At 40.4% G+C, this 21,120-nt stretch overlaps 2 protein-coding genes across 2 annotated transcripts in view; both read right to left on the reverse strand.

Moving 5' to 3' along the window:
- LOC115776732 (USP6 N-terminal-like protein) overlaps positions 1-11,942 on the reverse strand; it is a 32,144-nt gene extending 20,202 nt beyond the window's left edge. The window contains exons 1-2 of the mRNA XM_030724492.1: positions 11,725-11,942; positions 2,028-2,101 (exon numbers count right to left, since the gene is read on the reverse strand). Coding sequence (XP_030580352.1) covers positions 2,028-2,093 — 66 coding nt within the window. The 5' untranslated portion in view covers positions 2,094-2,101; positions 11,725-11,942. The remainder of the gene's footprint in view (positions 1-2,027; positions 2,102-11,724) is intronic.
- Positions 11,943-15,787: 3,845 nt separating this feature from the next.
- On the reverse strand, positions 15,788-20,277 carry LOC115776736 (coiled-coil domain-containing protein 42 like-2-like). The gene is given in 8 exon segments (XM_030724494.1): positions 15,788-15,845; positions 15,847-15,896; positions 15,984-16,072; positions 17,147-17,280; positions 17,318-17,508; positions 19,567-19,725; positions 19,728-19,760; positions 20,179-20,277. Coding segments are annotated over 8 exon segments (813 nt in total).
- Positions 20,278-21,120: the final 843 nt, after the last annotated feature.

Raw genomic sequence — 21,120 nt, forward strand, 5'->3', positions numbered from 1 at the left:
TAGAGTAAATCAAAGATTCTCCAGTTGGTCACATTTAGCAAACTTTCACCTGAGCTTTCACCTGAAGGCTGGGCAAAAACACTTTGCTCACTGATGTTTCTCCTCAGCAGAACAAAAAGCTGCCTCTTAATGAAAACAAAAACAAAAAATGTTTAAGAGGAGCCTTTTCCACATACTGATGCAGCCAGGTTTAATAGATAAACACTGTTTGACGCGCTTAAAAGCATCAACCTACTGCAAGCCACATTATCATCATAGCTAACTAAATAAGAGTGCCAGGGGTTTTGAAGCCATACATATTGTGCAGAAAATGCTGTGATATGAAAAAAACATTAGAGGGAGCCAGAAGGCAACATGTGCCAGGTGAAGCAAGGCAAGGCTGGGGTCTCTGGAAACATAAAGAACATAAACCTGCATGGGTCTTTGATAGGTTTTTACTGAGGGTCTTCCTGGGAATGAATATCTATGATGTGTGGTCAGCCTTCTCCCAGCTCTGCTTCTCTTCTCGACACTGTGCTCTAAATGTGGCTGGAACTCATACAACCCATACAAAAATCACAGTAACTGGGAGTTCAGCCAGTCCCTGCAGGTCAGTGTCAACTCAATTGCTGCACAGTTTGTCACAGATGTTGCTATGGGTAGAGAGCACAAACCCCTCCATTGCCACCCTTTCACTCCAAGCTGCTGAGCTAAATTTAACCTCTGGCTGTCACCAACCCCACCCGGCCCCAGCTCAACTCTGCATCAGCACATTTACACCTCTGACCAGTTTATAATCAAGCTCCTTTTCTATGTTACATGGCTTGAAGAAGCTTTCTCACTCATCATGGCTTTTTAAAAAACCCTCTTAGGTCTAAGACACAATCCCACTAAAACTATGCAATCAGAATATTTAACTTGTTTGTTTAAATTATACTCTCAGGTCAAAAAAATCATGGAACAAAGAAAATAATCATGAGCTGAAGAAGTGGCAGATTTAATTAATTATTTTATTTATTTATTATTATTTTTTGCTGATAGACAGCTGAGGAGTACCACTAACATGTGCCTCTGCAGTCAGCATTTTAAACTGGAATATTTTATTAACAAGCTAATAATGTAGCACTCTTTCCTCCAAATACATTATTCTGGCTCGGAAAAAACAAGATGGCGACAGCCAAAAAGCTAAACTCAAAGATCAGCGAATCAGCAGGTAACATCAAGGTGGCTATGGCAATCTTTTATATAAAGTCCATGGTCAAGAGTCATATTTATTACTGCTCTGGACAGACTGATGTTGCTTTCTGGGTAAAACAATGATTTATAGTCTCTTGCTCAGGCTTATTAAATTCCCAAAGCCAAGGTATTTGGATCAGTACTGGGACACTGAAAGTCACACTGGTGCATCTCTAATCTGAAAACAATATAGGGCTTAGCTTCTACTGGATGTATACAGGGGATGTCTTTCTTTTCAATCTGTTCAAGAACCACTGGTGCAAAACTAACCAAGAAGAAAGGAAATAATCCGTCATGTCCATTTAGCTTTGTTTTTCATGCACATTCAGTATCTGTGGTCGTCATTCTCCAGTCACACCACAGGCACAAACATATTATTACACCATGTGTTATTAATGCACTTTGCCAGCATACTCACATCCACCTACACACATACACACTTATTGTCCGCCACACATGCAGAAATACAACTGCACACAAAGCAAACACAAACACAGATTTTAATACACGCTTTTGTCCTTTTGTGTGTTTCTGTTGGTTTTGTTAAGCCCAAAATCAACCATGTGTGAACTCTTCCTCCTACACATAAATAAGACACATAATGCAGATAATGCAGACACACGGTTAAAGCAATGAAATGCTACATAGTAAAACAGTGTTGTAACAGTATCTGGAACCCATAGCAGAAGTAAATATATGGGGAGGAAATGTAAAACAAATTATATCTTTTTTTTTCAGTAAAACTGACTTGAGCCATCTGGAGCAAATCCAAACCCCTAAGACTGTTCTGTGTGGTGGAAGCACAAACTCACCGTAGCATATTTCAAGATGATATCAGCTCGTTCTTCTGCTATTAGACTCTCAATGTCTTTCTTCATGTCAATATCTACAGAAAAAGAAAAGCAAGATTTGTATAAACAGCAGAGAAGAACTGAAGATGACTCAGAAAAAAAATAACACAGCTGATAGATGTGGGCGACTGTTGGACTCTAAAACCAACATGATGAGCTGGTAATGCTGAAGCATGCTTTGTTTTTAATGACTTCATCTCAGAGAATAAACACACATCAGTATATCTGAAGGCTGAGTAAAGCAATATCATAATGGGGTTTTTAAATAGCAGCAGCAAAAATGCATTAGAAACAAGCTGTGACATGACAAGGCTTAGGTGTTTAAAATGATAGCAATATATACTCTTATTGACTTATGTAGTCAACAGTCAACCATTTTAAAATTGTTGTTCAGTTGCACTATCAACATGGGACAACAGAAACAGCTGAAACACTGAACCAAGACAACTGGTACCCAGAGACAGGCAACCAAATCAAAGCTGCCATATTCCCCTATCTGTCCCGCTGCCCTGGTAGGACAGGATGTCACCGAACAGGTGTCAAATCTGTCAGCACTCCTGATGGACCTGTGTGGTGCTTCGTTTGGTAGCAAGGCCCAGACCAGAGGGTATTTTCCCCTGCAGGCCATAGCAACCACCAGGGAAGGTGTGCCAGCATGAAAGGATGCAGCAAGAAGCCTGGGCCCAGGAGACCAGCTGAAGCTTCCCTCTACATCAATACTAAATTGGCAATATTAACCTGCTTTATAGTGAGCCTGTCCCATCTGAGTTTGCTTGTGTCAAATAGTTTACCACTGCTAAGGGCTGATAATATTCAAAACACAATGTAGTACAATTACCATTGTACTACATTATCTACCTGAGCCACCTTTAAAACAATGAATCTCACCCAGCTGAAGCTGGATGCTGGCTGTCAGGTTATCTCCAAACAAAGAAGCTTGCGTATTAATCCAGCTTAATCTACATCCTCTGTATGGATCTACACCAAGTGACAGACCAGGTGTGATGATCTGGACACGTTGCAGGACACACAAATCATCTGGATTAGGAAAAACTCCAAAGCAGGATTATGCAGTGAAAATCTGTTTTTCCCAAAGCTTGAACAAAAAGAAACAAAGAGCTCTGAGGAGCCAGACCAGCACACAGGTACAGAACTGTGGGCACATAACATTGATGTTATGTCATTTAGTCAGTTAGTTCACAAAAATCATCTGCCTTGAAACTGTGGCTATGATATTCAGGCAAAAATGTGTCTTAGCTAATGCCACAAACTTGAATTTTTTTTTAACTTATCAGCTATCACAAATATTTGGTGGAAAAAATGTGGCTCTGGTATAAAATATAAGCATCTACAGCAGGGCTCTTCAACTCCAGGCCTCGAGAGCCCCTGTCCTGCAGGTTTTAGATGTGTCCCTGATCCAACACACCTGAATCAAATGGCTGAATTACCTCCTCAGTATGCAGTCAAGTTCTCCAGAGTCCTGCTAATGACTTCTATATCTGACTCAGGTGTGTTGAAGCAGAGACACATCTAAAACCTGCAGGACAGGGGCTCTCGAGGCCTGGAGTTGAAGAGCCCTGATCTACAGGCTGCTCAGTAGCAACTGTTTGAGTTCTTGTGCAGAATCTGTGTCATGCTGTAGTTTCAGTTTAGAAGTTTAGAGGGATGCCCGACTGTGCTAGGGCTGCTAACTTTCTTATTAGAAGGAAACAGTTAGCTGCTGGTTTAGCTCACTGGGTTGAGCAGGAGCTCTATATGCTGTAAGGCTAATGTGGCCTGGGTTTGAATCTAACCTGAGGATATTTACTCCATGTCTTCCTCCTGGTCTCTTTTCCAGCTTTCCTGTCTTCTCTCTACCGCCCTATCACAATAAACGCTATAAAGTCCCCCAAAATATATACACTATATTATCAAAAGTATTCACTCACCCATCCAAATCACTGAATTCAGGTGTTTCAATCACTTCCATGGCCACAGGTGTACAAAATCAAGCACCTCGGCATGCAGACTGCTTCTACAAACATTTGCGAAAGAATGGGTCGCTCTCGGGAGTTCAGTGAATTCCAGCATAGCACCGTTATGGGATACCACCTGTGCAACAAGTCCAGTTATGAAATTTCCTCCTACTAAACTACAAACAATTCCACAGTCAACTGTTAGTGGTATTATAACGAAGTGGAAGCGATTGGGAACAACAGCAACTCAGCCATGAAGTGTTAGTGCAGAGGTCACCAACTTTCTGCAGTCAGACCTCAAAACGTCATGTGGCCTTCAGATTAGTCAAGAACAGTGCATAGAGAGCTTCATGGAATAGGTTTCCATGGCCGAGCAGCTGCATCCAAGCCTCACATCACCAAGCACAATGCAAAGTGTTAGATGCAGTGGTGTAAAGCACACTGCGACTGGAATCTAGAGCAGTAGAGACGTGTTCTCTGGAGTGATGAATCACGCTTCTCCATCAGGCAATTCAATGGATGAGTCTGGGTTTGCTGGTTGCCAGGAGAACGGTACTTGTCTGACTGCATTGTGCCAAGTGTAAAGTTTGGTGGAGGGGGGATTATGGTGTGGGGTTGTTTTTCAGGAGTTGGGCTCAGCCCCTTAATTCCTGTGAAAGGAACTCTTAATGCTCAGCATACCAAGACATTTTGGACAATTTCATGTTTCCAACATTGTGGGAACAGTTTGGGGATGGCTCCTTCCTGTTCCAACATGACCATAAAGACATGGATGAGCGAGTTTAGTGTGGAAGAACTTGACTGGCCTGCTTGAGTCCTGATCTCAACCCAATAGAACACCTCTGGGATGAACTAGAGCAGAGACTGTGCGCCAGGCCTTCTCATCCAACATCAGTGTCTGACCTCACAAATGTGCTTCTCAAAGAATGGTCAAGAATTCCCATAAACACACTCCTAAAACTTGTGGAAAGCCTTCCCAGAAGATCTAAAGCTGTGGTAGCTGCACAGGGTGGGCCGGCCTCATATTAAACCCTATGGATTAAGAATGGAATGTCACTCAGGTTCATATGCATGTGAAGTTATATGAGTGAATACTTTTGGCAATGGAGTGTATATAAAAAATGAAATGATAATTTGTTTGAATGTGGGTGACAAAATTCATACTCTGTTTAGGCAGTGGAAAATTTTAAGTATTTCATATTGTAGTCCACAGCACACCTACTGCTGTCTTGTCAAGTTTTTCTTAAAACTTAATCAGAAGAAAAATGGAGGCGTATACTGTCTGACATCCAAATAAATCAGCAGAGGTACCAGAAACCAGTGTTACAAGTGTTCAGCCTTGTCTGAACAAACTACATTGAAGGCAAATTGAAGGTCTGACTTTGCAAAGTGATTTGGAGTTGTGTTTTTAGTAGTAGCACTATGCTACATTTCCACTGTGTTAATGTTACCTTCAGATCCTGCTTGTTTTGTTGCTGAAGAGACTACTGCTTGTAACTGATAACCAAAAACATTTAATGATTTATAGCTTTCATCTGGAGGCCACCATGAAATGGGTACAGAAGCTTTAAATATGAGCTGTCTTCTGAAGCATATGGCAGCGGCTGCATGTGGTCAGTGCACTAAATCACAGACAAGCTCTGGCAGGCGTCCCAGTACAAAGGGTGGAGACCCAACCTCAGAGAGAAAACTAAGACTGGACTGCACCTTTTTGCACTACGTGACTGATGAACATGTGCTCTGTCTGTCAGGATGTGTTTTATCCTCAAAATGCATGTTGAGTTGTAGCTTCTAAACACACACCCCTGAGTAGAGACTAGGGAATTGGACTTGAATCAAGATGTTTGCTGAGATGGTTTATGGTTAGAGGTGGGTCTGTTGAAATTGGGAAATGAGTCACATTTTGGCCTCTGTAAGTTTAAGTGACTGAGCCTGAATGAAGTGTTTGGCTTCTTCCTTGCACTGCTTTTCTTTCTTGACTATGACATGACTCAAAATATCTTTGCAGATTAGTCCACTGATTTGGCAAATTGAAAAGTAAAAAAGCCACCTTCACCACGTGTTTAAGGCACCCTTTCATTACAATTAATGAAAAAGAAAAGTAGCTTTATAATCTGTTTTTGTCTAACTTTTTAACCCTCTCAGATCTAAGTCATCATTGGCGTTAACCTTAACCCAAACCCTATCCTGACACTATATTTTAGAGAAAAGCAAAACTGATTTCCATTTTCTGATCCATTTTCTTCCACTTATCCAATTCAGGGTCATGAGGAACACAAGCCAGTGTGCTCCCAGTGCCAGTCCCAAGCCTGGCTATATGGGGAGGTTGTATCATGAAGGACATCTGGTACAAAAGCTTGTCCAAATCAAACATTCAGATCATAAACGATGATATTTCCATACCAGATTGGTCAGGGCTCGGGTAAACAACAATGGTACTTCCATGGTGCTGATGGAAATGTGTGCTACTTTTAGCTGAAGGCAAAGGAAGATGTAGTGAAGGAGGACATGCAGAGGGTTGATGTATCAGAATGAGGATGCTAGGGATAGGGCCAAACTAAGGTCAAACTTTCATAAAATGTCTTATCTTTAAAACACTACTGCCTTTGTCTGTATTGGCAGAATATAAGAAATCACACTAGATTCTAAATGTCACATTATCGTTTGCATCCAAATGTCACGTTTGACCTCTGATATCACTTTTACATTCTGCCTTTCTTTAAGCTGACCCCAAAATGTGTTCAATGATTCACAGTTCAAAATAATTCCTATTTATCCTATATTGGGGAAGCAGTTTTAACACCGTTATCCAACCCTTTCTTCTGATTGCATGCCCCTCATAAACCAAAAATATGAACATCATGTGGGCTTCCATGGTCAGATTTATGTGCCTCAGATTTAGTTCAGTTAAATTCAGTTCAGTTCAGCAACAATTCACAACAAGTCACCTCAAGGAATTATAATGTAGGGTAAAAAGACCCCACAATATTAGAAAGAAAACCACAACAGCACTTATGAGCAGGCACTTAGCGACAACGGGAAGGAAAAACTCTCTTTAAACAGGCAGAATCAGGCTCAGGGAGGGGCAGCCATCTGCCGTGAGTGGTTTGGGGCAAGGGGAAAGAAAAGTAAGCAGAGAGAGACAGGATAAAAGGGGCAGTATGCAAAAGATCCAGAGTTTAATAATTACTAATGATGAAATGCAGTGCTGGTGTATAAACACAAGTACAGTGTATAAACACAAGTGTCTGTCCCCCAAATCCAAACTGAAGCTATCTCCATAGGAGAGAGGCCTAACAGCTGAAAGTTCTGCCTCCCATTTTACTTTTAAAAATTCTCAGAAGCAAGCCAGAAGTAAGTAGTTAGTAAGCCTGCAGACTTACCATATTAGGATAATGTGATACTATGAGGACTGAGACAAAGGGGGGCCTGATTATTCAAGACTGTGAGGAAAAGGATTTTAAATTCAACTTTGGATTTAACAGGGAGCCAATGAAGAGAAGCTAATTTGAGAAACCCTATTAGCACTCTCACTGCAGCTCTTACTGGGGTGGCTGTGGTTCAGGAGGTAGAGCAGGTCATTTACTAATCAGAAGGTTGGTGGTTTGATCCCTGGCTGCTCCAGTCTGCATGCCAAAGTATCCTTGGGAAAGATACTGAACCCCGAGTTGCTCCTGATGCGTTCATCAGAGTGTGATTATGATTATTGTAGGGTCTTTACCTACAGTACAAAGTGCCTTGAGGCAACTGTTTGTTGTGATTTGGTGCTATATAAATAAAACTGAATTGAACTGAATTGAATTAAATGTTAGCTAGAAAACACTTCGATGTAGAATGAGATGAATGACATGCTGTATTGAGCGCTCGTGCTCGCTGGTGGACCCCATGCTTCTGAGACTTTTAGCACCAAGTACAATAACCTTAGTTTTGTCTGAATTTAGAAGCAGGAAATTAGTGGTCATTTGGGCCTTTATGTCTTTAAGCCATGTTCAACAATGCTTTCCCATATCTTGAAGGTATGGTTCATCAACATTATTGATCTGTAGTTACTAAAGCTCTGCACATCACATTTGTTCTTGAAAATCAGTACCAGTACACTTGTTCTTCCCTTCTCAGGCACCTACTCACTCTCCACGATTGTCTATTAAACAGTCTGGTTAAAGAGTCCAGTGCCTTCTCTCCAAGACATCTCCATATCTCCACAGGTATGTCATCTGGACAGCTGCCTTTCAGCTCTTCATCCTCTTTATACATGCTCTCACTTCCTCCTTACTTCACCAACTTTCCTCCATCCAACATCCTGACTCTCACTTTTTTTTTTTTATTCATGAGCTCCTCAAAGTACTCCTTCCATCTTTTCAACACACTCTCTTCATGTAGCCTATTAATACAGATTAATTGATCATTCTTAAAATTGAAGCATTAATTAATGGTAAGACCTCTTTGAGCAGTCTTGTCTAAACATCATGTTGATGGTTTTGAGGAAGATACTGAAATTAGTTTGGAAAGGAGACAGAGAGAGACCAAGAGAGTCCAAGTAAATATCAGCAGTAATTAAGGTAGCTGTGCTTAATGTTATGTCTGTGAAAGGCTATAATTTTTCCCTAATGGCTAAAAAATTATTTGTAAAGAAATTCATGTAGTCATTGCTAGTTGAAGCTAAAGGAATAATCGGTTCAACAGAGCTCTGACTCTGTCAGCCTGGCTATGGTGTGCAAAAGAAACCTGGGTTTTCCCCATTTTCCTCTATCAGTGATGAATAGTAAGCTGTCCTAGATTTATGGAGGGCTTTTTTATATATATTTATATTTTTCCAGGCCAAAGAAAGGTCATTTAAATTTGCAAAACACAATTTTCTCTTCAGATTACAAGTTATCTGCTTTAAGCTGTGCGTCGGTGAGTTAAAGCAGGGAGTCAAACCTCTCTGGTTTGTTGCTTTATTTTTTCAAAGGAACTGCAGCATCCATTGTACACAGTGAGGATGTGACACTACTAACAAGATAATCGACCTCTGTGGGAGCAGCGTATAGGTAGCTGCTCTGCATTGTGTTGGCACATGGCATTGAAGATGACAGTGGAGGAATTATGTCCTTAAACTTCATTACAGCACTTTCAGAAAGACACCTATTGTGAAGAAATTTGATCCCCAGCATCATGTAATGCAGATAAAAGAGGGTTTCTGTGCCACATGTCAGGATAAGATTGAGTGTTTGATTAAAATGATGACTCAGCTTATTTACATTTTGAGTCTAATAGCAAATTAACTGTGTCATAATCAGCTGTGTGGCAGGCAGGATAGGACCCCAATGCAGGACTCGAAAGACAGAAGGCTTAACTTAAACTTCAGCTTTATTAGCTGGGAAAACTCAGGACAGAACCGGACAAAACACAAAATTCACTTTGAATAAACAGACGGGAGAGCACACAAAGAGCAGGAGCCAGTGACGGCAAACGACACGACGGAGAACAAGAGGAAACCAGACAATCTATACACAGAGGACGAACGAGGGAAGTGGAAACAGCTGTGCAGGAACAACACTGGAAGCAAAACTAAACACAATGCACAATGCACACGGAACAGGGAACCTGGAAAATGAAACGGGAACAGAGAAAACAGGTAAACAAGAACGCAGGTGTGACAACACTGAGAGTAAAAATACAGAACCCACGAGACAAGGGACAGAGACACAGAGGGACTAAACAGACACTGGGACACAGGGATGACCAGAAGAATAAAGGGAAACAGGAACTCAATCCAAATAACTATAAACATGATTCAGAAACTATAACAAACCAAGAATCTAAGCTGTAAGCAAACAAGAACAGAAGAATTTCAAATAACAGCAGAACTTCAAAAACCTCAAAACACAAGGACACAGGGCAAAAGTCTCAGGACCACGACAAACTGCAGTGTTGAGTCATTTTCAGCATCTACATGAATGTTAAAATAACATACAATTATTTTAACTGAACTGAGCACTAAACCACATAAAAAGTCTGCGAAACCAGATAGAAACTGTGAGTAAGGACCAGGTTTTTGACTTTTCCAATTAGGGTGGACAAGGCAAGAGACAGGCTTTCAAATGAATAAAAACTCTGTCTGGTCTTTGGTTAATTAATAAGCTCGTGTGGAAGATTGCTGCTATTCCTCCTCCTTGGCCTGTGCTTAAAGGATTCTGACAGGTAGCAGGTAGCACGGGTATTGATTCATTTAAACTAACATATTCATTCTGCTGTAATCATGTCTCTGTAAGGCAGAATAAATCAATATGTTCATCAAATATTAAATAATTTGCTAACAGAGACTTAGAAGAAAGAGGCCTAATGTTTATTAGTCCACATTTAATTGATTTACTCTTATGTCCAGTTCAGGGTGCAATATTATTCTTTTTTTGTGAATTTTTATACTTAAATAATTTTTTTGCTGATTTTTTTTGGTTTGGTTTTTGGTGGTCTGGGAGCAGACACAGTCTCTATGGGGATGGAGTATTGGGGGATAACAGGAGGAGGAAAGCTGCAGAGAGGAAGACTGTAAGACTGTAACTCTGCTTCCTGGTCCAGCAGGACATGCTTAAATCTGCTGTAACTGAATGATTCAGGTTCTTGCACAATTACCTGAATAACTAAAGACAAAGAAAACCTAGAAAACTGGGGCATGTTTAGCCTACTCTGTGCCCTTGGTGATGCAGTCTTGGGTCTGGAAACCCCTTACGGACTCCTACTGAATTTTTACAAATCAAGCAAATGAGAGCTTCACATCAACGAGCTACTAAATTGCAATGGAAACTTTGCACCTTTATCTTAAAAACACAAAACCCGGTTTTGAAACTGTATAAACAAAAACTTTAAATCTTTCCAGTAGGGGTGTGCGATATATATCGTCCAAGACAAACCACGACTAGTGTTCAGGGAATGCAGCAGCTCCAGAAAAATAAAAACGTGCCAACTTGTAGTTCTTAGAAAATTACAAAAACATCCATGTAGTAAATATTCAAGAGTGTGATGTCCACAGAGAATGTCCTCCACCTTTTATAAGACTTATATGTCTATGATATTCTAGACATATTCTCATGAGGATGGCACCTGTTAAAATTTTCTCATACAACATATAAGAAGTCAATAAATCCAGTAAATATTATACAAGGATGTATGAGAAAAATGTGAAGCAGGCCACCCGTTAAATCATATGAAACATAGCCTGTAATTTAAGCCTGTAATCTGCTGCATGAAGTTTAGGACTGAGTATTTGATTCAGATTAATTAATTTCAAAATGAAATTTCATTTTTTTTTTGTCATTTGTCAGGCTGCCTCCATCCCTGCTTCTGCTTTCAGTTGTTTGGAACAGAGCTGAATAACTTCAGTGTCTTATTGCAGCTCTGATTTCCAAGCAGGCCTGAGAGCTGCTGCTGCTGCCTTCACCGTCTCCATCCCAGAGACACGTACAGCCAGGCGGCTGAAGGATGCCGACTCAGCCTGCTCACGACATAGCCGTGTTTCACTGACATCCGGACCTTGATAGCAGCTCAAAGTGTCGTTTAGCGATGGTAAACATCCTCCGACAGGATGAACCGCTCGCGATGCTGTGATTTGGGACGATGGTACAACCTCGCGCGAGATCTCTTTTATTCTAATGAGAATAACAAACAAACCTGGGACATTATTACGAAAAAGAAAGACAGAAATAAAAGAAGAGTGTAATTACCTTGTTTCTCTGGTGTATTTCTGCGCTATCCGTGCAGGAACAGCTCCGTTTGCTTTGGGCATTCTCTGGTAAAAGTGCAGCTCCAGCAGAACAAGCCACCGGGCTGATAACAATAGCCTCCCCCTCCGTCAATCCATAGGTTACCATCAGACACAGCACACGCATAGGCACACAGAAGATGCGGGCAGCAGACGTACGGGACAGAAGAGCTCCAGGTCCGGGATCGAAGCAGCGGTGGCGGAGGAGGCGCACTGAGCAGGCGCCGTTTGGCAGCCGTGTGCGAGCTGTAACGATCTTAAAGATACAGAACCTCCCACAGCAGCTGTCCCGGTGGAAACACAAACACCAGCACGGTGCAATAAACGAGCTTTCTGCTGCCGACATCTGCTGGAAAAACACAGCAGTGCAGGGATGGAGGCAGAGATGTATGGCGCGCCAAGAGTGCCAAAAATGAAATAACTATAAGACTGTTATACTTGCTTATAACAGCTTATTTTCAAATAAAACTAACATTAAAAACATTTTCAGACAGGGAGGACAGTGAGAGCATTTTCACCTGGAACAGAATCACGTGGATGAGCATGTTGATGCTCCTCATGGATATTCTGAAGAATGATGCCTGCTCCAGCAATGATCAAATGATCAGTTTTAATATTTATTCAGCTTTATTTTAAACACCAACTGTCTGTTATAAGTTTTGGAAATCTACTATAATAATAAGTAACATTTAAGTTAATATAATTTTTTTTTAATCATCCTCTTCCTAATCATTCGAGTGTTTAAGTCTTTTCAAAAATAATTTCACACTGAGCGTTTTATGGCTGAGCATCTTGCCAGAGTGCTGATAAAATAGTATATATATTTTAAAAGAACACAGGTAATTAGGTCTGTTATGTGCTATTTTCGTTGTAAACATTAATCATGAATGTAAAAAGGCAGTAAAGTACGCAGTGAAGCCGAGCTGATGTCATCAAGTACGTTGCTGTCTCACTGTGAGCTGTGTCCTCCCATCCTCAGAAGTGGACTCCTGAGTGTACTTTGCCAAGTAGAAACTAAGAAGTACAAACTTGGTACTGAGAAACACCGAAAGAATCAGCTCCAGACTGTGATCCACGATTCATGCTTTTCCTAGCTGTTTCAAAAATCAGTTTGGCCTGTCTTCTTTAAGTTGTTCTGAATGTATTTCCAGGTATGTATGTATGTGTTATTATCATTATTATTATTATTTTAAGATTCTATTTACTGAGTGAGATTACCTAAATTCAGGTTAGGTGGGAAAAACTGACAACACTGCTTCAGGGGTCTTGAACCCGCAGCTCAGTAACCACATATGGCTATTTTGCCCATCATCAGTGTCTCCCAGTGACAATGACAAAAAAAAAAAATAAATCAATATGAACATTTATTTTGCTGAACCTATTGCGGTAGCTATCATGCATATGTAGGCCTGCACATGAATAGCTGGCCGTGAGTCCCCCTAGCTATGCATTCAAGATCCCCATTCTGCAGTCTTTTGTTACAGCAGGTAAAAAAAAAATTAATAAGTTAAAGACAACAAACCACAGAGCACAGTCTGACACAAAGGCAATAAAGTGGCACCTTTGAAATGCAAAAGACAAAAAAACTTCATTTTCCTTGTCCACATAAGAAAATCACCCTGGAAGGAGATTTTCAAAAGCTCAATTTTGAGGTGCCTAAAATGCTGTCATTCATTACTGTTCTCGATTAGAAAGATTCTAATCCTTTGTTAGCGTTTGTGAGCAAAAGCAAATATTTGAAAACTTTGTTTCTGGACAGATTTCAAACTCCTTAATGACACAACAGCAGCAGACAAGAAAGGCATGAGGCCAGTGTCCTGTGTCACAATTTTAAGGAAGTAATCTAGATGAGCATCAAACTGTAATGTCTTCTCATTTTCATGCTCCACTTCTCTACCTAGTGCCTACATGGGACTGTATCCTGTAACTGACCTGCATCTCTGTGCCTTTCTGTGTGAGCTTTGTTGCATTCTAAGTGAATATCTAGTTCTTCTGAATAAGTAAAATAATAACCTCAGCAAATTTCCAGCATAGTTCTGCTCAACTGTCAACTAGAAACAAGTCTAACCAAAGAAATAAATGGACTAATTCATTGAGTGAATGAATGGCTTTTTAATGTCCACAGGGTGGCAGTGCAGGCCTCTGTGCTTTCAGCGATTTGCATCACATCTTTATGGCAGTCATGTGGATACCCAAAAGCATCTGCATGCAAGATTTCTGGACATTCAGTATATGTTCAACTTAAAATTTATAGGGAGCCACTAACAGAACTATTTGTAATTTACAGTCAAGCTGTGGTAATTACAATGAGGAGCTAATATCCTTCAGATACCGAACTTGCTAAGTGCCATTGTTAGGTTATTAGAATATTTTCCTGCATGCACCATACTTAAGTTTAAAGGCATAACTTATCTAAGTTCATGATGGATGTTCACATTTGACATGGCCAGTGTTTTTAATCCAGCCACGGGGGTGCAGTAGGAGGAAGAAGAAGGCGAATGTTTTTCAGTTCAATTTAATTCAGTTTTATTTATGTAGTGCTAATTCACAACAGTGACCTCAAGGCACTTTATGTTGTAAGGTAAAGACCCCACAATATTGTGAGGTCAAAATAATGAGGTCTTGCCTCTGTATGATGTCACTGAGAGTGACTATCCCTAACATGGTTCCCAATATGGTCATTACTTCTTCCTGAGACGTCCTGCACACAAGCTGTTCAAACTTTTTGTTCATGAGGAGCAACCAATCTGAAAAAAGTTGTCATAAAGGAAGAGGAGCTAAAACAGTTTGTTTCAGTGAGAGGATGAACTGAGTGTCCAAGAATAAATATATGTGACTGGAAATTAGTATAATGGGTCCCTCTGAATTATAATTAATATTAATACTGATAAAACTAGGATTAGAGTTGAAAAATAAAATGATCTGACTGACTCTCCCCATTTCAGCCCACCACTTTGGAGAGGCATCAGTACATGTCACGTGGGGTTCTGAGGCCACCTTTAAGCTGTTCTACAGGTTAGGTTTAGGCACTGAACCCAAAGTTTAGGGTTAGCTGTAGAGTTTGGTTAAAGGACAAGTTTTGCCTGCTTGGAATGCTCAAATGGAAAAGCTTTCAAAAGAAAAAAAATTTAAAGCCGAATTGTATGAGACCTTGTTTCTAGTTTCTGAAAAGTTTAGCTTGCAGCTAAAACAAAACCCATGGCAAACCCTAGAAAGATCACTGATGGATGTTAACCTCTAAACATCCAACCAGGCTCATGACAACCCATTTAGGATCATAGTTGGGTTAACATCTACCCCCTTATATGGAATTCTACTGATACTGCTTAACTGACTGGAAATAACATGAGAAAAACAAGGCTGTACTGAAAGGTACCATCTTCCAGTTTCTGACACTCTGCTTGTTGAGGATGTGACTAAATTGCATCCTGGCCTTATCCCGAACCAGTTTGCTGATGATCATCATCCACTGGGTCAAGAGATTAAAAAAAATTACAGTCATGGGTAGCAACTAAAGGAACGTTTCACTCCGCTTGCATGCTCTGCCATTGCTGACTGAATAAATATGCAGTGAGATATCTTTATTGTCACTGCACAAGACGATGATTTTTGTATAAAGCCTAATTTATTTTTATTTATTTTTTTATTTTTTTTGGTAAAATTATGTCACTGTGTTGGTGGTATGGTGAAGGCTTGTGAAGACATTGTTTTAGTAGCACTATGTTTGACTGACTCCAGGAAGAGTAGCTGTAGTTGTTACAGCTAATGGAGATCAAAATAAAGAATAAAGAATAAAGAATGTGTAGTAAAGCAGACAATATAAGAAGCCTTTCCAAAGTAATTAATCAGCTGCTGATTGCACATGGAGTTCACTGTCCTAAACGTGAATGTTCAGTTCACACAGTCACACAGCTAAAATCTTAACTATCCAACAATGTTTCAAAGAATTCAGTTTTAAAGCAGTACAAAAATTTAGATTCAACTTTTATTTTAAGCAATAAACATAAGTAACACAAAATCTATGTTCATTTTTTTCTGGGTTTTGTGTTCTTCCTGGCATTGTCTGGCTTCCCTCCATCACTGCAGCCCAGTTTGACATTGTTTCACAATGACATCCTCCATGAACATCTGGAGCTACAAGAAGACAGTAGGAAGCAGTATGTGATGCTGATCATTTTCTCTTGCTCTAGCTCTTTGTCAGTGACTGATCTGTGAGCTTACCTGATCCAGCTGTGTCTCTGTGTCATTCATATCAGCTCCTTCCTCTCCTCCTACCGCGCCTCCTGTCATTTCATAGAGGTTCAGGGCAGGGTTATAATAGTTTTGGATTTTACATTATAGTTTAGTTTTAGTTAGTTTTTACTTTTTTTTCTCTAATTCAGTTAGTTTTAATTAGTTTTCAGAGTGGTTTTGCTCGTTTTTATTAGTTTTTATTTTTGGTTTCATGCTTAGTTTTAGTTAGTTTCAGTTAGTTTCAGTATTAGTTTTAGTATTTTCATACCTAATCAGGTGCAAGATTCAAGGCGCAAAAGTGACTATTGTGTAATGAAAACTTGACAAAAGATACAGTTTAAAGAAATATAGTCAACAACCAACTGTTCACAAGACATGCTAAATGTGTGTAATATTAAGGACACACATGAGCATAACCAGGGAGAAACAAAGAAAAACATGAACTCCCAAACTCAATAAATTCTACAATAAACTCCACAATAAACTTCAGCATCAGTGCAGCAGATTAATAACGCCTACATGTGGTGTTAAACAAAAACAAACTCTTTGAAGGAGTCAAAGCTCAAATCCAGCTGCATCCTGATGTTCTCACCACCTGAAGCTGCTTCTGTTTTGGAGCTAGCTTGGTTAGATGCTGCTAATTAAACCTGCAGGGTCTTTGCGGCCTCTGTACACAACCTACAGAAGTTGCCGACCTCATGTCCGCATTTATGCTTGTGTAGCTGGATTGTGTGTGTTAATTACCTTGTGGTCGTGTGCAGGTGTTTGTACTCAAAGAACCTCCATACGGGACTCGGCAGACCGCAGCCATTACTTTGCGGACCAGCGCGGTGAGCGCACGCACATGCGCACTCACACAGTTGTCCTGTGGCGCTCCCAGCTTAAACTCGGAGAGCGGAAACAATGATTTCATATCAATCCACAAGGCTTAAAAAAAACCCCAAAAAAACAAGTAAATGAAAGTCAGTTTATCGATAATTTCAGTTAGTTTTAGTTAGTTTTGTAAACTCACAATTCAGTTTTAATTAGTTATCGTTTTTTCCTTTTAATTATAGTTTTTATTTATTTCAGTTAACGACAATGTTTTTTCAATTTCAGTTTTCGTTATTTCGTTCGTTTTCGTTAACTATAATAACCCTGGTTCAGGGTTGTTATCTTAATCTGTCCCAGTTTTAGTGTCTTCTTTGCAGCTGTTTCCTGAATGTGGTTCCACTTTCTCTCCTGTGTGAATGCATTCAGAACATCATTCAGAAGTTATTCTACACTATTTGACCTAGCCTTAGCTCTGATGCTGGACTGTGACTCAGGATTATTTCTGGTACTGGAGCTGGGACAGCCGATTGTTCTTCTGCTTTAGCAGCAAGTTATGTCGGTCCTCCAGAGTTAGCAGGGCGTTCTTCTGTTGGTCGACCTCATCCTGCAGCTTAATCTCCTTCTGATAGAAATGCTCTCGAAAATGGAGTAGACTCTTTACATAATCTGCGAGCGCCTCGACATCCTGGACATCTTCAGACTGTAACACACAGACTTACACACACACTCTACTTGCAACATGCCAGCAGTGTTTTTGGCAGAGGAATCACTGCTAACATCATTAATAACTGATGCAATACTTACGGATGGATCGATCTTGATTGGCTTTTGAGTGTATATAAAAGATGAGTGTAGTCGCTATGATGTCACCAATGTCATTTGACATGTAGCGAGCACAGGAAGTTGAAGGAAGCAGGAAGTTTATGGGCATTTACACGTGGTCTCAATGACTGCCACTAATCCACATCCACTTCCATCCTTCAGCTTTGTGGCATTATATGTATTTATACTGTTTATTCAATACTTACCTGTAATTCTGTGCTCATATTTTGTAATATTAGTGAAGTTTGGTCTGTAACTGATAAGTTTTTGAAGCCACGTTTAGAGTTCGGTCCTATTTATTCTTTATACATAATGTTGATTTAGTTTATACTATGCTGTAGGCACAGTCTATATAGAAGATATAATTTCAAGATTATACTTTGTGATTGTAATTGTTATATTTTAATTTCAGTTTCACACTTTCTACATTATTAACTCTGCGGACAAAGAATAAATGTCTCCAGAGTCTTATTGGAAGAAAGGAAGCCGAGCTTCCATAATTTGTTGCTGGACAAAGCTAGGAAGCCAGGCTCTCTGGATTACCATCCCCACAGGCAGGAGGCAGAGACAGTGCAGGGACAGGAGGCAAATGTGAGGCTGTGGGACCAGCATGCTGTTGATGCCTCAGAGGTGGCCACACAAGCTGCTGCTTCCTAAAATATCTCTCACCAGCTCAAGATCCCTCGTAAATAAGACTGATGAACTGATTGTTACCTGTAGCTGTTGTCAACAACAGCTGCTCTCTGCTCATCAAAAAGACCTGGCTTCATTGATTCCTGATACAGCTATCAAGTTCGCAAGCTACATAGTACACCGTCACGACAGGATCACAGACTCCTGTAAGAGCAAAGGAGCTGGTTATACCTGTATGTCAACAACTGGTGTACTAACACAAAGACTGTAGACAGTCACTGCTCCCTGGATCTGGAGTATGAGGCTGTTAAATGCAGGTCATGATAACTGCTGTGTATATTTCACGAGATGCTAATGTTAACTCAGCTCATGGTCATTTACTTAACACAATTAGCAGTCAGCAGATTTTGTATCCTAAGGCTGTTCACATCATAGCGGGGCACTGAAGCCATTCTGATTTTAAAACAGTGCTCCCCAAATTCCATCAGCACATTAAGTGTGCTACCAAGGGAGTAATTACACTGGAAAAGGTCTACTCCAACATCTGGGCTAAACCATTACTACACCTGGGCCAGGCTGACCAAATGTCCCTGCTCTTAATTCTGGCATACAGTCCCCTCAGGAAAAGTGCTCTTAGTACATCAAGGACACACAGAAGGGATAGCAGAGACTTTACTTCCTGAGGATCCTCAGGAAGGACCACCTCTCCCCAACACTTTGTTTCCTTGTGTTGCTGTTCCATAAAGAGCATACTGACATCCTGCATCTGTGTGAGGTTTGCCAGCTTCACAGCAGCAGAGAGGAAAGCGCTACAGAGGGTGGTCACTACCACCAAGAATATCCTCCCTGGAAGATCTTAACAGTTCCCACTGCCTGAGAAAAGCCCACTGAATAACAAAAGCTCCACCCCATCCTGGACGCTTTCAGGACAATAAAAACACGGACAAACAGATCAAAAAAATATTTTTCATCCCAAAGCCATGACTCCACCAACACTGCTAGAGCTGTTTGTTTTCAGTTGCGTTTGTCTGTCTGTCTCTGAAAATTATGAAATGATTTTGATGAACATTTCCGGAGTTGTTAGCGGTGTTACAAGGAACAATTGATTCAATTTTGGGTTTGATCTGGATCACGATCTGATCCAGGAATTTTCAAAATGATTCTTTGCCAGGTGAGGTGTGCGTTCAACTGAGTGTTCTACTAATTATTATTATTCACTGAATACAGAGCTACCACATTAAACATTATACAGTAACATATTTAGATTTATGTTTCTTCTTAGCATGTAATAAAAATGCAGTACCTTTGTTATTTTGAGCACTTGCTCCATGAAGTCCTTGTACACTGAATGCCTTTGCACCTGACGCTGTAGGTCCTTTTTTCTCTCTGTCAGTTCGGCATACTTTTCCTTCAACCTGGCTCTGCCTGCCTCTTTTTGAAGGACCTGTTCACTCTCTCTCTCTCAGCTGCCTCCATGGCATCATTATTGTCTTCCAGCTACAGTGTGAGAGAGGGCTTAATTTTCAGTTCCAGCCATAAAACTGAAATCCAGCATGTGCTGTCAAATACAGGAGTTGTGTGTGAAATGGTCTTATATAGTACCTTGAGAACTGCCAGGACTTCATATCCAAAACATCTGCGTTGAAGAGAGATGAACTGAAGCTGATCTACGTCCACGCAACTTGTATGGAGCTCCAAACCAGGCATGGCACAAAAATGATGTGTGGTAGTTTGGGATGAAAAACAGAAAATATACATTCTGGGGACGTGACTACATGGGACCTTTTAAGTCACATCCACATTAGCTTCACTTTGCTATGTCCATCTTTTATATACTATCAGTGGGTGTACTGTACCATTAACATTGGCTACCTGCTAATCCTTATATTGCCAGAAATATGTGAGAAATCCACACCTGTGCGCGCTCCTTACACTTGGCTTTAAGCTGTGACAACATCCTTTCTGTCTTCTGTATTTCACAGAGGCTAGCAGTCCTGTCACGGAGTTCTGACATCTTCCTTTGGCAGAGTAAAATATAATTAGCGTAGCTCTGAACTGGGCTTCACATACTAAAATAGAAGAAACGCTCCACATAAACTTACTCTGAAAACAGCTTCTCACATCTGGGCCTGAAGAACATAACTCTCCGTTGTCTTTGAAGATTTTCAGAGTTAATGATTCACATTTTCCTCTTGCTTAATATTAATTTTCAGACTTTCTAACAGTGTGCACCGCCAGCCTCTCCCACCCTTATTTCTATTACAACTGGAACTTGTAAAGCCACAATCCAGCATTTCAGTTTAAAGAAAAAAAGAAGAAAAAAAATCTCCACCAACTTTCAAAACACCATTTTTATTTTGAGTTCATCTGTAAGTCAAACTCAAAAGAAGTCAGACAGAAAGCTCAAATGAGGTTCTCAAAGTTTCACAACTCGAAATTCAAACATAAATCTAGAGCAGCAAAAACCAGTTAACTGGCTTTCTGAATGTTTCGGCAAACAAGCTCCCTGTAAAATCCTGAACTGATTTTCTGATTATTTCACCGACCTCCTACGACCTTACTATCCCAGCTCAGCACTTTGCTCTCTAAATGCTTGTGGCTCCTAGAGTCTTCTAAAGTGGCAGAATTCCCTTCTCCAGACCCACCTCCTAGTTTGGTTTCATTGCTCGGACACTAGCTCTAATTTTATCATTAGGCTTAAAACTTTCACTTTTAATAATCATCTAGCAGGAGAGGACTATTAAATGTTGTCACAACTGTTAAGAAAGATGCCACAAAACAGCTTATAAGAGAAGTTGAGAGCTGCAGCCACCCTGGAAGTGATTCGCTTTACTTTGAAGTTGAAGTTGATGGCTGG

The sequence above is a fragment of the Archocentrus centrarchus genome, unplaced genomic scaffold, assembly GCF_007364275.1.
Source record: "Archocentrus centrarchus isolate MPI-CPG fArcCen1 unplaced genomic scaffold, fArcCen1 scaffold_37_ctg1, whole genome shotgun sequence".
Taxonomy (NCBI): Eukaryota; Metazoa; Chordata; class Actinopteri; order Cichliformes; family Cichlidae; genus Archocentrus; species Archocentrus centrarchus.